The 12,265-nt window shown below is 51.0% G+C and overlaps 1 protein-coding gene across 1 annotated transcript; it reads left to right on the forward strand.

Annotated features, from left to right (window-relative positions):
- The first annotated feature begins 419 nt into the window (after positions 1-419).
- TSPYL2 (TSPY like 2) lies at positions 420-7,621 on the forward strand. The gene is made up of 7 exons (XM_061178882.1): positions 420-1,381; positions 2,649-2,726; positions 2,854-2,965; positions 3,052-3,197; positions 3,326-3,423; positions 3,752-4,593; positions 6,905-7,621. Exons 1-7 carry the CDS (start codon positions 560-562, stop codon positions 7,072-7,074), a joined length of 2,268 nt encoding a protein of 755 aa, XP_061034865.1. The 5' UTR covers positions 420-559; the 3' UTR covers positions 7,075-7,621.
- The last annotated feature ends 4,644 nt before the right edge of the window (positions 7,622-12,265 follow it).

A 12,265-nucleotide genomic window follows, 5' to 3' on the forward strand; every position in this document is an offset into this window, starting at 1 on the left:
GGGGAGAACGACAGCGAGGCTCTTGAGTCTATCTGAGCACATCCCGCTCACTGCTTGCGCTTGTTTTTTGTTTTGCGTTTGGGTCTTCAGAACCACTGGTACTTCTCCCATTGGATAAGACGTCGGCAGGGTGAGGTAGAGGGTCTTCTTCCCTTCAGCTCTCCCCGAGGCCAATCGTCCTGCACCGTCTCTAAGGTCGCTGAGGGAGGTGGCCCGGTGATTGGCGGGCCCGAGGGGAGCCAATGGGAAAGTGATGAGGTGCGGTGTTGGCAAGCAGATTGCGTGCGAGCGGGCAGGGGGCGGGGGGCCGCGAGCGCAGCCGCGGCGGCTGGCAGCCAATGGAGAGGCGGGATGGCCCCTGGCGTCAGCGAGGGGGCGGGGTCTGGCGCTTGGCGCGGAGGGAGTAGGGCAGGCGCTGTGGGAGGGAGCGCCAGAGCGAGGCTGAGAGCAGAGCTGGTCGCGTGAGGCGCGGCTCTGCCTCAGGTGTGACAGGCAGCGGCGGCCTGACTGAGAGCGAAGGGGCGAGCGCGAGCCCCTGAGCTGTGCGAACGCGGTGACCATGGACGGCCCGGATGAGGGGCCTCCGGCCAAGGCCCGCCGCCTCAGTAGCTCCGAGTCCCCTCAGAGCGAGCTGCCGCCGCCGCCGCCGCCGCCGCCGCCGCCGCCGCCTCCTCCGCCACCTCTCTTGCGCCTGCCCCTGCCTCCACCTCAGCAGCGCCCGAGGCTCCGGGAGGAAACCGAGGCGGCACAGGTGCTGGCTGACATGAGGGGGGTGGGACTGGGCCCCGCTCTGCCCCCGCCGCCGCCCTATGTCATTCTGGAGGAGGGGGGGATCCGCGCGTACTTCACCCTGGGGGCTGGGGGTCCCGGCTGGGAGCCCGCGATCGAGTCAGGGTACGGGGGAGCGCCCCCTCCCACGGAGAGCCTGGAAACGCTTTCTCCCTCGGAGGTTTCTGGGGGAAGCCTGGAGATTGACTTCCAGGTGACGGAGCCCAGCAGCTTTGCAGGAGAGAAGGCCCTAGAAACCTGTAGCGCAGGGGGGCGGGGGTACCAGAGGTTAGCCGGTCCAAGGGGGAGGGAAGAGACCGTCATCATCGTGGAAGACGACGACGAGGATGAAAAGGAAAGTGTGAGGAAGAGGAGGAGGAGGAGGAAGAGGAAGCCCAGGAAGGTGAAGAGGGAAAGCCGAGAGAAGAATGCCGAGAAGATAGAGTGCATCCTGCAGGCGCTGGAAAACATTCAGCTGGACCTGGAGGCGGTGAATATCAAGGCGGGCAAGGCCTTCCTCCGTCTCAAGCGCAAGTTCATCCAGATGCGAAGACCCTTCCTGGAGCGCAGAGATCTCATCATCCAGCATATCCCAGGCTTCTGGGTCAAAGCAGTATCCTTGTCATCTATATTCATGGGCCAGGAGCCCATGACCAGAAATGGGGGGCGGTGGGGGGAGGGACAGGCTGGGTGAAAGGGTGTGGGGGCGGGCCCCTATTGGAAGAATGACGAGGTCTGGTGGAGGAGGGATGGAAGGAGTGTGGCAAAACATCAGAGAAGCTGGACTAGAGATGGTGAAGGGGGGAGGGGGGCACACAGCATAAAAATTGGACCACAGATGGGAAAGGGGGAGAGGAGGAGCATAGCATAAAAGAAAATGGATCACAGACGGTGAAAGGGGGAGGATACTAGAGGGGCACACAGCAGAAAAATTGGACCAGAGATGGTGAAAGGAGGAGGGGAGGGTCACACAGAAGATAAACTGACTCAGAGACAGTGAAGAGGGAGGAGAAGGGCACACAGCAGAGAAATGGCCCAGAAAGGGTGCCCAAGTCACACATGGCTGTGCAAGCCTAGGTCTCTGCTTAGATACTAGGGAGACCCCAATCCTGGCTGGAGAGGAGGGGGCTAGAAAGGGGCTGGAGCCCTGAAGGATCAGAAGGAGTACCTAGGAATGGAGAGAAAGGAGTTAAATGAAGGAAAGGGCAAAATAACAAGAATTCACTATTGGTGATAAGTTTATCTCTAGGGGACCATGCAACATGTTAGGAACACATGGATTTAACATCCTAATAGAATTATATGGACACAGACCCTTGGCACTCTCATACAAAGTATCACATGATCACAGGCCCTCAGCACCCAGGTACAGTATTATGTGGCCACAGGTCCTCAGTACACAGACCATAGCATCACCTGGACACAAACCCTCAGACCCAGATACACAACATCATGTGGACACAGACCCATAACACCCAAATATATATAACATCGTGTGATGACAGGCCCTCAGCAACCAGATATAGCATCATTTGCACATGGGCCTTCAGCCCCCAGACACACAATGTCTTGTGAACACAAGCCCTCAGCACCCAGAGACACAACATCACTTGGACATAGACTCCCAGCACCCAAACACACGGCAATTATGAACCATGGCAAGGCCACTTAATACAGAGGTTTGACATTTTATAAACATAGGCTCTTACCACGCAGACAGTATCATGGGAATAAAAGTATGGGTCATGTCCCATTGACCACAAAAGGAATTCTCCTGCTCCAGCCTCTCTTTTGTTCTGCCCTGCCTAGCCCTGACTGGCCTTCCTTCCCTCCTTCTCATTGAACAGTCACTCCTTGACCTAAACTGCTCCCTCCATCAGTTCCTCAACCACCCCAAAATTTCAATCTTGATCAACCAACGCGATGAAGACATTTTCCGCTACTTGACCAATCTGCAGGTCAGGCCAAAGAGATATCTTTTCTACCAGGACCGGGCAAGGAATCTGGTCCTTGGAGGTGAGGGGGGGTTGGGTGGGAGGGGTCACGGTGTGGTGGGAATTCCACCATTACCCCCACCCTGAGCAGGTACAGGATCTCAGACATATCTCCATGGGCTACAAAATGAAGCTGTACTTCCAGACAAACCCCTACTTCACAAATATGGTGATCGTCAAGGAGTTCCAGCGCAACCGCTCGGGTAAGAGGCAGTCCCAGAGCAAATTCATGCCCCCCACCCCATCTATCCTTGTCCAGCGCCCTCTCCATAGCCTCCTTTCCCCCCAGGCCGGCTGGTGTCTCACTCCACCCCAATTCGCTGGCACCGGGGCCAGGAACCTCAGGCCCACAGGCACAGGAACCAGGATGCCAGCCACAGCTTCTTCAGCTGGTTCTCAAACCATAGCCTCCCAGAGGCCGACAGGATTGCTGAGGTGGGGCCCCTCCTGGCATTGCCAGGGAAGGCCTTGCTAGCTTGCCCCTGGGTGCGTGGGGTATTGGGAGTAGGCTCTGTGGCTTGTACTCATAACTCTGTTCTCCCTTCCCCCGTCTCTTTCAACAGATTATCAAGAATGACCTGTGGGTTAACCCTGTGCGTTACTACATGATGGGAGAAGGGGGCTACAGGGCAAGCAGAAAGAAGCAAGAAAAGGAAGAAAGGTGATGGTGGGGGTTGGTGGCTGAGAGGTGGTTTGTTAAGGGTGGGGCAAAGACTAGGCTAGTGTCACACAGTATTTGTAGAGCCAAAAGGGACCTTTGAGATAATCCAGTCCACTATGTTTTACAAGTGGGGAGTGATGCCCAGAAATGGGGTGTGATCGGCCTGAGGTTATGTAGTCAGGGGCAGAAATGGGACTCTCCCCACCTAGCCTCGTCCCTGGGAACCCCTGTAGCCTACTGCCTCCCCAGTTACTTACCACCTTTCAGTGTCTGCTCTGGGTACACCACCTCCCACCAACCCTATACTCAACCCCAGGCTTCCCCACAGTAAAAACAGGGATGAATATGAGGTGGTGATCGTGGAAGACTCCGATGACTATCACATCATGGAAGACATTATTGGAGAGACCTCAGACAGTGATGGTATCACCGACAATGAGACCATTCATGACATCAAGATCTCTGACTTCATGGAGACCACTGACTGCTTCGAGACCACTGACAACGAGATAACTGACATCAGCGAGAGCCTCTGTGACAGCGAGTGCCCTGACCACAATGAGAGCATTGACAGTGAGACCACTAACAACGAGAGCCCCGATGACAACGAAACCACTGATAACAATGAGAGTGCTGATGACAACGAGACCACTGACAACAATGAGAGTACCGATGACAACAATGAGAATCCTGATGACAACAATGAGAACCCCGATGACAACAGTGAGAACCCTGAAGACAACAACACTGATGACAATGAAGAGAACCCTGATGACAACGAAGAGAACACTGATGATAACGATGAGAACACTGATGGTGATGAGAACCCCAATGGTGATGATGAGAACCCCAAAGGTGGCAACCACAGCAGCAACGGCAGCAACCAGGACAGCAGCGACAGTGACAATGGAGACAATGACGGCAGTGATATTGAAGATAATGATGGCAACGAAGGTGACAATGAAGGTAGTGATGATGATGGCAATGAAGGTGACAATGAAGGCAGCGATGATGATGACAGACACATTGAAGACTATGAGAATGACCTTGAAGACTCTGACAAGGATCACCATAACAGCACCAACCAGGATGACTATGAGGACGAGGTAGAGAACATCTCTGTAGAAGAATCATCAGTGGAGGAAGAAGAGGAGGAGGGCAGTGAGGAAGGTGAGCTAGACCCTCACCTCTTGTCTTACCTCCTTTCTCTTCTCTCAGAGAAAATCTGCCCATGGTCAGAGTATCAAAGCATGAGCACAATCTGCTCTTGTAGAGAAAAAAAAAAAGCATTCTGAGTAAGTTTTTAAACAGAGCAAGGTCAGGGAACATTTAGCTCACAAATGTAACAAAACCAAAACAAATTTCAATTCTTGGTGATGGGTAGATAGGTTGTAACAGAGCACAAGACAAATGAAGCAGAGAGAAGAGATAGGAGGCAGTGGGTGGTATACTAAGTAAGACAGGTTCTCACACAGATAGAGGGAAAAAAATGGCAAACATATTGCAATTCAGCACACTCTGTACCCAGCCCTGGCCTTCTGGGAACTCCCAGGCTTGTTTGGGGAGCTGGGGGTGAAGTGAACAGTGTGCTCAGTGAGTCCAGAGGAGGGAGGAGCTAATTCTATCTCCAGAATCAAGAAGGAGAGAACTAGAGAAAAGAAGTGACATTTGAATTGGAGGCTGCCTTCACATTAAGGAGCATTATGGGGCATTCTTGGTGGAAGGGATCACATGAAAAAGAACCTGGAAGGGTGAAAATGCATGGTATGTTGGGCAGGGTTTCCCAAATTGTCATCTGAGGACCCTTCACTGGTTCCAAAAGCTGCTCACAAAAAGGTTCAGTGGTCAGATATGTTGGGGAAATACTGCATACAATAATATCCTTATGTAGAGTCACATGTACATTGGCACCTTAAAGGCTCTGATAAGTCCTGCTCTAAGAAACCTATTTAAACATTGTGGAAGTCAGCATTTCCCAAACATCTTGATCACAAAGGCCATTGTTCACTGTCCACCAAAGAATACATTTTGGGAAATGCTGAAGAAGGGTCGCATATGGGGGGTTGAGGGAGAAGGCGGTATTTAAGGTGACTGCTAGGTTTGGTTCTGGCCTGGATGACTCTCCAAAGGAGGCACCATTTCCTGGGATGGGGAAGGGCGTGGTGGTGGGATTGATGGGATGCAGGGAGGAACATGGAGTTGGAAGGGCTTGTTGGACATAAGGTATGGGTGGCTTAGAGGCAGGTGGTTGGTGATATGCCTGGGAAGTCAGAAATTGTACAGAAAGGAGATAAGCCAGAGCAGAATCCTACCTCTGGATTCTGGGGCCGGTTAACGTTAATTGGGTCCAATTAACGTTAATGAAGTATTTACTATGTGCCAGGCACTATTCTAAATGGTTTTCTTGCTTTGACTAATTTAATCCTCACAGCAACTCTTATGAGGTAGGTACTACTAATCCTCCTTTTATAGATGGGGAAACTGAGGCTCTGAGAGGGTAGACTTAGGAGGAGCACTAGGTCGTGGAACATTCTAAGAAGGAGGGGATTGTCACTGGTGTCCAGTGCTCCTGATAGGTCAAGTAAAATGAGGACTGGGATGTGTCCATCGGATTGGGGGCTGAGTAGATCATCTGTGACCTTGGAAAGAGTAGTTTCAATGGATTGGTGGGGGTAGAGCCAGACCACAGTAGGAATGGGGAGGGAATGAACAGGGGTTAAGGCAGTAGAGTCAAACCTTGGCTAGGAAGGGGATGGCAGAAGGCACACAAGGGATATGTTTGAGCCTGGCTGTAGGCAGGCAGATGGAGGAGAGGCAGCCCCCTGGGGTAGGTGGAAGGTGCAGGAAGACCAACCACTCCTGGGGGTTTTGACCATGGGATCCCTGGCAAACTTCCATTGAGGGCACTGGGGAAGGAGGAATTGAATGAGCGAGTAGACACAATCTAGACATATTTCTAGGTAGGGAAACAGAGGGAATTGCCGGCCCCATCCCCTCCTACTCGGTGGCATCTCTTCTTTCAGAGAAGGGGAGGCAGAATTATTTGTACAACCCTAGGGTGGGAGCCGGGGTGGGGAATTGGGCTGAAGACGACAGACTGAGGCCTATTTGGATCAGACTGGGGAGAAAGAGAGAGGGAGCTGCCTCTGGATGAACAAGTTTTATTCAGCTGAGGTCAGAGCTCAGGAAGAGACACACATTGTATACAGGGGGTGAAAAAGCTACTTTCAGAGATGTATCAATTTTGATAGGACAGAGGCATCCCACTCTGCCTTCCTGCTTCCCTCCCACTCGCCCTTACTTTCTGGACTTGAGTTCACACAGACTTGGCTGCTTGTTCCAAGCAGAGGCTTTTGGTGAATGGTCCCGCCCCTCAGAAGCCCTGACTGTGGGCTCTGTTCCCTGTTAAGAGTGACATCTACCTGTCCACCTAACCATCCTCCTCCATTTTCCCCTCCTTACTTCTCTCTCCCCTGTACAGGCAGTGAGCAAGAAGGTGAGGACAGTGATGATGAGGAAGGAAGTGAGGAGGAGGAAGGAATCGAAGAAGACTCAGAAGGAGGGGAAGACTCAGAAGACTCTGACATGGAGGAGGTGCTTCAGGTCCCAAACCCTTGGGCCAACCCAGGGAAGAGGGGCAAAACGGGATAAATGTCTTACCCTTGCGGGGGCTGCCTCTCTATATCCCTCTCCCCCTGCCCCATTTGCCCTCCCTATCAGCTAGGGCCGAGCGGCCCCATATTGCACTTCTGGGGGATGACTGACTTCGTACACGGGTTTAAAGTTTATTTTTATGGTTTAGTAATTGCAGAGTTCTTATTTTGGGGGGAGGGAAAGGGGGATTCCCCCTTCCTTTTGGCCCTCCTCTCCCGCAGGCTTCTGTGTGCTGCTAAACGTATTTATTGTGATGCCTTGGTCAGGGCCCCTCTATCCCCCTCCTCGTGCTGTGTGGAGTGGACACCCTTGATCCCAAAGCGGGGAGGGCCGCTGTGGCCTTGGGGGTCTCTGCCGCCACCCTGTTCTCCCGTCTCTCTTTTTCCCTCCATCCCTCGCCCTTCCCCGCTGTGCCCGCTAGCCCGCCTCGGTGTCTATGCAAGGCCGCTTCGCCATTGCGGTATTCTGGTCCCCCTCCCCCAGAAGTCCCGCCTCGTTCCCTGTGAACCCTGGTAATCCTAATAAAATTCTGAGCAAATTCAAAGTGCTGCTTCGAGTCTTTTGTCCCACCCGGTGCGCGGTCCCCAGCAGCCAGTCTCCCTTCCCACAGGCCCGCAAGTAGCCGCCTCGTCTACGCAGTGGCCTGCAAGATGGTAGTTGCTGGGGGTGGGGGTGGCTGGCTGGGGGTGAGCTCCGCGGGACCGCAGAAATGTTGCGTCAGGCCAATGCGGACCATCCTGGCCAATGGCAGGGCGAGGCCGAGGAAGCCCCTCCCTCTCCGGGCGGCCGCAGCAGACCCAGGCAGGTAGCAAACAGCATCCCACGCCTTCCCCTCCGCGCAGGCGCACAGGAACGCCCTGGGCCCTAGAACATCCATTTATTCAGTGATTCATCTTTTTATTTATCGTGCGTCAAACCTTTCCTCGGGCCTAGTATGAGCTGAGTGTGGGGGAGCCAGAGGAATCCATTTTTCTTGTTCGCATGTAGTAAAATAAAAATGATATCGGTCGGGACTTCACAATCCAATAATGCCGGAGTGCTGTCTCGTCTTAGGAAGGGGGTGCAGGATCCTTGGAGCTGGACCTGGGAGAGAAGGCAAGAAAAGACAGCCCAGGCTGGGGAGTTTGCATAGAGATAAAAGAAAAGCAAAGGAAAATTACTATGTAGCTGTGTGACCGGGGGTGGGGGGTGGTCGGGAGTTGGGCGTCTGAAAGGCCCAGTGGCTTTAAATTTTGGATACAGTAACTTTATTTCCACGGACACCAGAAAAACCTCCCAGATTCTTTCTGGATCATAACGATAATTTACACAGACATCCGGGTATGTCTTCTGTAATATACCTCCCAAACTTTCCATCCAACGCCCTTACTTTGCTGGAAGTCTTCAGACTCGGTCAGATTTGCGTTTTACAGAATGCCCTCTGCTGGCTGCCCGGAGCATGGATTGGAGGGAGGGAGAGCAGTGAGGAAGCTGACGCTATACCTAAGGTGAGAGTGGCGTGATGGGGGCAATATGGAAGGTTTTTAAAATAAATTTTTTCTTTTAGAAGTTTTAGATTTACAGAATTATCGCAAAGATAATACAGAGAGTGTCCGTATACCCTACAGCCAGTTTCCCCTATTGTTAACATCTTACATTAGTATGATACATCTGTCACAACTGATGAACAAATATCAATACATTATTATTAACTAAATTCCATATTTTGTTCAGATTTCCTTAGTTTTTACCAAATTTCCTTTTTCTGTTCCAGGATGCCATCCAGGACACAACATTACATTTAATCATCATGTTGCCATAGACTTCTCTTGGCTGTGACAGTTTCTCACACTTTTCTTGTTTTTGATGACCTGGAGTCATCAACATTTGAGGACTACTAGTCAGGTATTTTGCAGAATGTCCCTCAACTGGGATTTGTCTGATGTTTTCCTCATGATTAGACTGGGGTTATGGGTTTGGGAAAGGAAGACCACAGAAATAAAGTACCATTCTCTTCATATCCTATCAAGGGTACACGCTATTGATATGCCTTATCACTGTTGATGTTAACTTGATCACCTGGCTTAGGTAGTATATGTCAGGTTTCTCCACTGTAAAATTACTCCATTCCCCCACCTTCCATACTGTACTCTTTGGAAGGAAGCCACTAAGTGTAGCCCGTGCTTAGGGAGTGGGGAGTTATCCTCCAACTCCTCGAGGGGGAAGTATCTACATAAATTAATTGGAATTCTCCTGTACGAGAAATGTGTGTATTCTGTGATTTTAAGATGCTGGAATCAACAGGCTTTAGGTATAGGAAGAGAGGGATTGAGAGAAGTCAGGTATGACTGCCAGGTTGCTGTGGGACCTCCTCTGTGAAATGGTTGGAATACCAGATCTTGGACATACTCCAGATTCTGATGAATGTTTTGGGGAGAACATGGAAGCTTGGATGCCTCTGGTTCTGACCTGGGACCACACTGTCAGAAGTGGATAGAGGAGACTCTGGCTCAGAAAGGAGAACATCTTGCCCCAGGGCCAGAGCTGAGAGTGCAGGATGCTGAGTCAAGGCATCTTGTGCAGAGGGAAGAGACACCTATGTGCAGTATCTGGAGCCAGTCCCAATGAGCATGTGATGAAGTGGAGGGGCAGGGGAAGCAGGAGGGGCAAAGGACCTGGAGTGGGCCAGGAAGAGGTCAGCCTGGCAAGAGGATCCCAGTCAGTTCAAGAGAGAGACGGCCTGGGTATCCTTGTCTCAATATACTCTGGCTCACAACGTGACTTCCTCACCCTCTATAAAGGGTCTCAGTTTTCCCATCTGCAAATAGGCTAATCATGCTGGGGGATCAGCCCAGGAGAAGCAACCAGCCTAAGATCCCAAGATGGAGTCTAGCCTTGAAGCAGACCTCTGAAGCCTGGCCTTCATCATGCTCTTACCTAATTCCTCTCTGTTTCTCTAATCAAATCCCTAGCCCCTCATCCTGGCATTTGAGGCCCCTCTTCACCCACCCTGTTAGAGAGGGCCTCTGACTTCAGGGACACTGTTAGGACCCAATTATGGGATTCTAATATAGCTGGCCAGGATGCTCATGTCCTGGACTGAGGCATGGGAGGAGAAGATGTTCTTTGCCTAGGGTGACATCTTTTCCCTGTGCCCTCACTCCTCAGTGTGTGGTGTGGCTTCAGGTCCTGCCTAGTCTGGTCCTCCAAAAGGGAAGACTCTTCTAGAAGGTCTTTAAGGTCACATCCAACTCCAAAATACAGTCTTTGCTGAAGACCAGTGAAGACGGGCCCATTTGCTGGGACCCCAAACAGAAACCAGGAGGAGAATGAGGAGTCATAGGCCCAATGTGCCCCAGGGCCTTTCCCATGCCGAAGCTACTTGTCTTTGTATCCTTCACAACTCACCCAACTCCCCTGGAGCAGAGAGCCCTGCTCCTGAGGGTAAGGTTCCAAGGACTTCCTGGGGCCAGACCTTAAAAGTGCCACCCACTTCTGTGAATAAAAGCAGATTGGCAGGGACAAAACTAGATCCAGGAAACTAGATCCCTCTTTCTTTGGTGATCAAAAAGGCCATCAGTGGCTCCCTCAGTTGGGGGTGTGGAGGATCCTGTTTTTCATTAGGAAGCATCCTATTTTTCATTCAGTAAACATTACTGAGCACCTGCTGTGTGCCTGATAGAAACTCGGTGATAGGACTACAACAAGGAAACATGAATAGACCAAGTCTTTGTCCCCCTGGAGCCCAGAGTTGAAGACAAGTGTTCTTAACATTTTCTGTGTGCCATGGACCTGTTTGGTGATCTGGTGAAGCCTATGCGTCTTTTCTCAGAAAACAGTATCTTTTGAATGCATAAAATAAAATACCTAGAACCACAAAATATTGACTATATTGAAAAAGTTACTAAAATATGGAAAAGCAAATATGTTATAGTAATATATATGCTCCTTGTGAGATCTAATGGAGAGTCTAATGACAATCATGATTTTGAGATAGAGATGAGATTACATGATATTTCAAGAAATGTACAACATCTATAATATGATATGAAAATCTCTGTGATTTCTATTAGTGACAGAGTCACAGGTACTATCACTATTATACTATGGTGAGTTACATTCTTTACTGAAAAGATGCTAAATTTCAATTAGAGGAGAGTGAAAACAAAGATGTAATTTTTTTCCCATCCAAATTCATGGACCCCTCTAAACCCTGCCCCTGGACTGGACTGGAGTGAGATCTGCGAACCCAAATTAAGAAACCCTGGTAATAGGAAGGGCCTTCCTGTATCTCCTTTCTTCTTAAACCCCTTTCGTTTGGAGGACAGAAGCCTGGGTTTTATGCTGGGTCTTATTGCTGTGTGACCTCAAGCCAAACAGTTTGCCTCTCTGGGCCATAGTTCCCTAAGTCTGAAACAACGGCAAAGGCAAGAATTGGGAGAGGAGACCTTAATTATTTATGCTCCAGGCAATTAATTTATGTTCTCTCATTGAATCCTCCATTGAATGAATGGCATTTTCAGGAAAGATTTTTTTTAAATTATCTTCCCATTTCACAGATGGTTAAACTGAGGCTCCAAGCGAGGCTGTCACTCGACCAATGTCTTAATCAGTAAGTAGCAGGGGCTGGTGGGTGACTGGCCAGACCCCTATAACCACCTCATCCTCCAGGAATAAAACTAGGAACTACGTTCACTTTGAGCGAGAGAAACCTGGCTCAGAAATCCCTGCAGGTGGCGGTAAGCTATGGGAAAATGGGGGCAGAGGCGTGTCTCTTAGCGGAGCGGTGGCTTACGCAAGGTGGCTTACGGAGAATAAGAGGTCTAGAAGCCGCGCAACTCCGACTGTCCTGTGACTCGCGCCAGGCCTCACTTTGGGGTTCGCGCCTGCGTTCTCCCAACTAACCTCCCGAAGACCTGTCGAATGGACTGGCAAAAAGCGATGAAGATCCTCCTCCTGGCCAATCCTATTAAAGGGTGGGCTTGGCTTATAAACCAATCAAAGACCCCCAAAGGGGCGGGTTTTCTTCGGCCTGGATCCTGGCTTGGGGGGTAAAAATAAAGTGTGTCCATCTCCAGCCAATCCCAGGGAAGACAGGAGGGCACTCCTCCAATGGGAGTCTGGAGCCGTCGGTAGCGGTGGCGGCCTGCGACCCCGCTAGCGCTCCAGCAAGCGGGAGGGACGCGTCCAGTCTATTCGCGAGATCCAG

The sequence above is a fragment of the Eubalaena glacialis genome, chromosome X (genome assembly GCF_028564815.1).
Source record: "Eubalaena glacialis isolate mEubGla1 chromosome X, mEubGla1.1.hap2.+ XY, whole genome shotgun sequence".
NCBI lineage: Eukaryota > Metazoa > Chordata > Mammalia > Artiodactyla > Balaenidae > Eubalaena > Eubalaena glacialis.

What these genes read in the sequence shown, in the direction of transcription:
- TSPYL2 (XM_061178882.1), top strand. Translation starts at nt 560, where the DNA reads ATGGACGGCCCGGATGAGGGGCCTCCGGCCAAGGCCCGCCGCCTCAGT. An exon ending in AGGCCGACAGGATTGCTGAG is followed by an intron (nt 3,198 to 3,325) that starts GTGGGGCCCCTC and finishes CTCTTTCAACAG; the next exon opens with ATTATCAAGAATGACCTGTG. An exon ending in AAGCAAGAAAAGGAAGAAAG is followed by an intron (nt 3,424 to 3,751) that starts GTGATGGTGGGG and finishes GCTTCCCCACAG; the next exon opens with TAAAAACAGGGATGAATATG.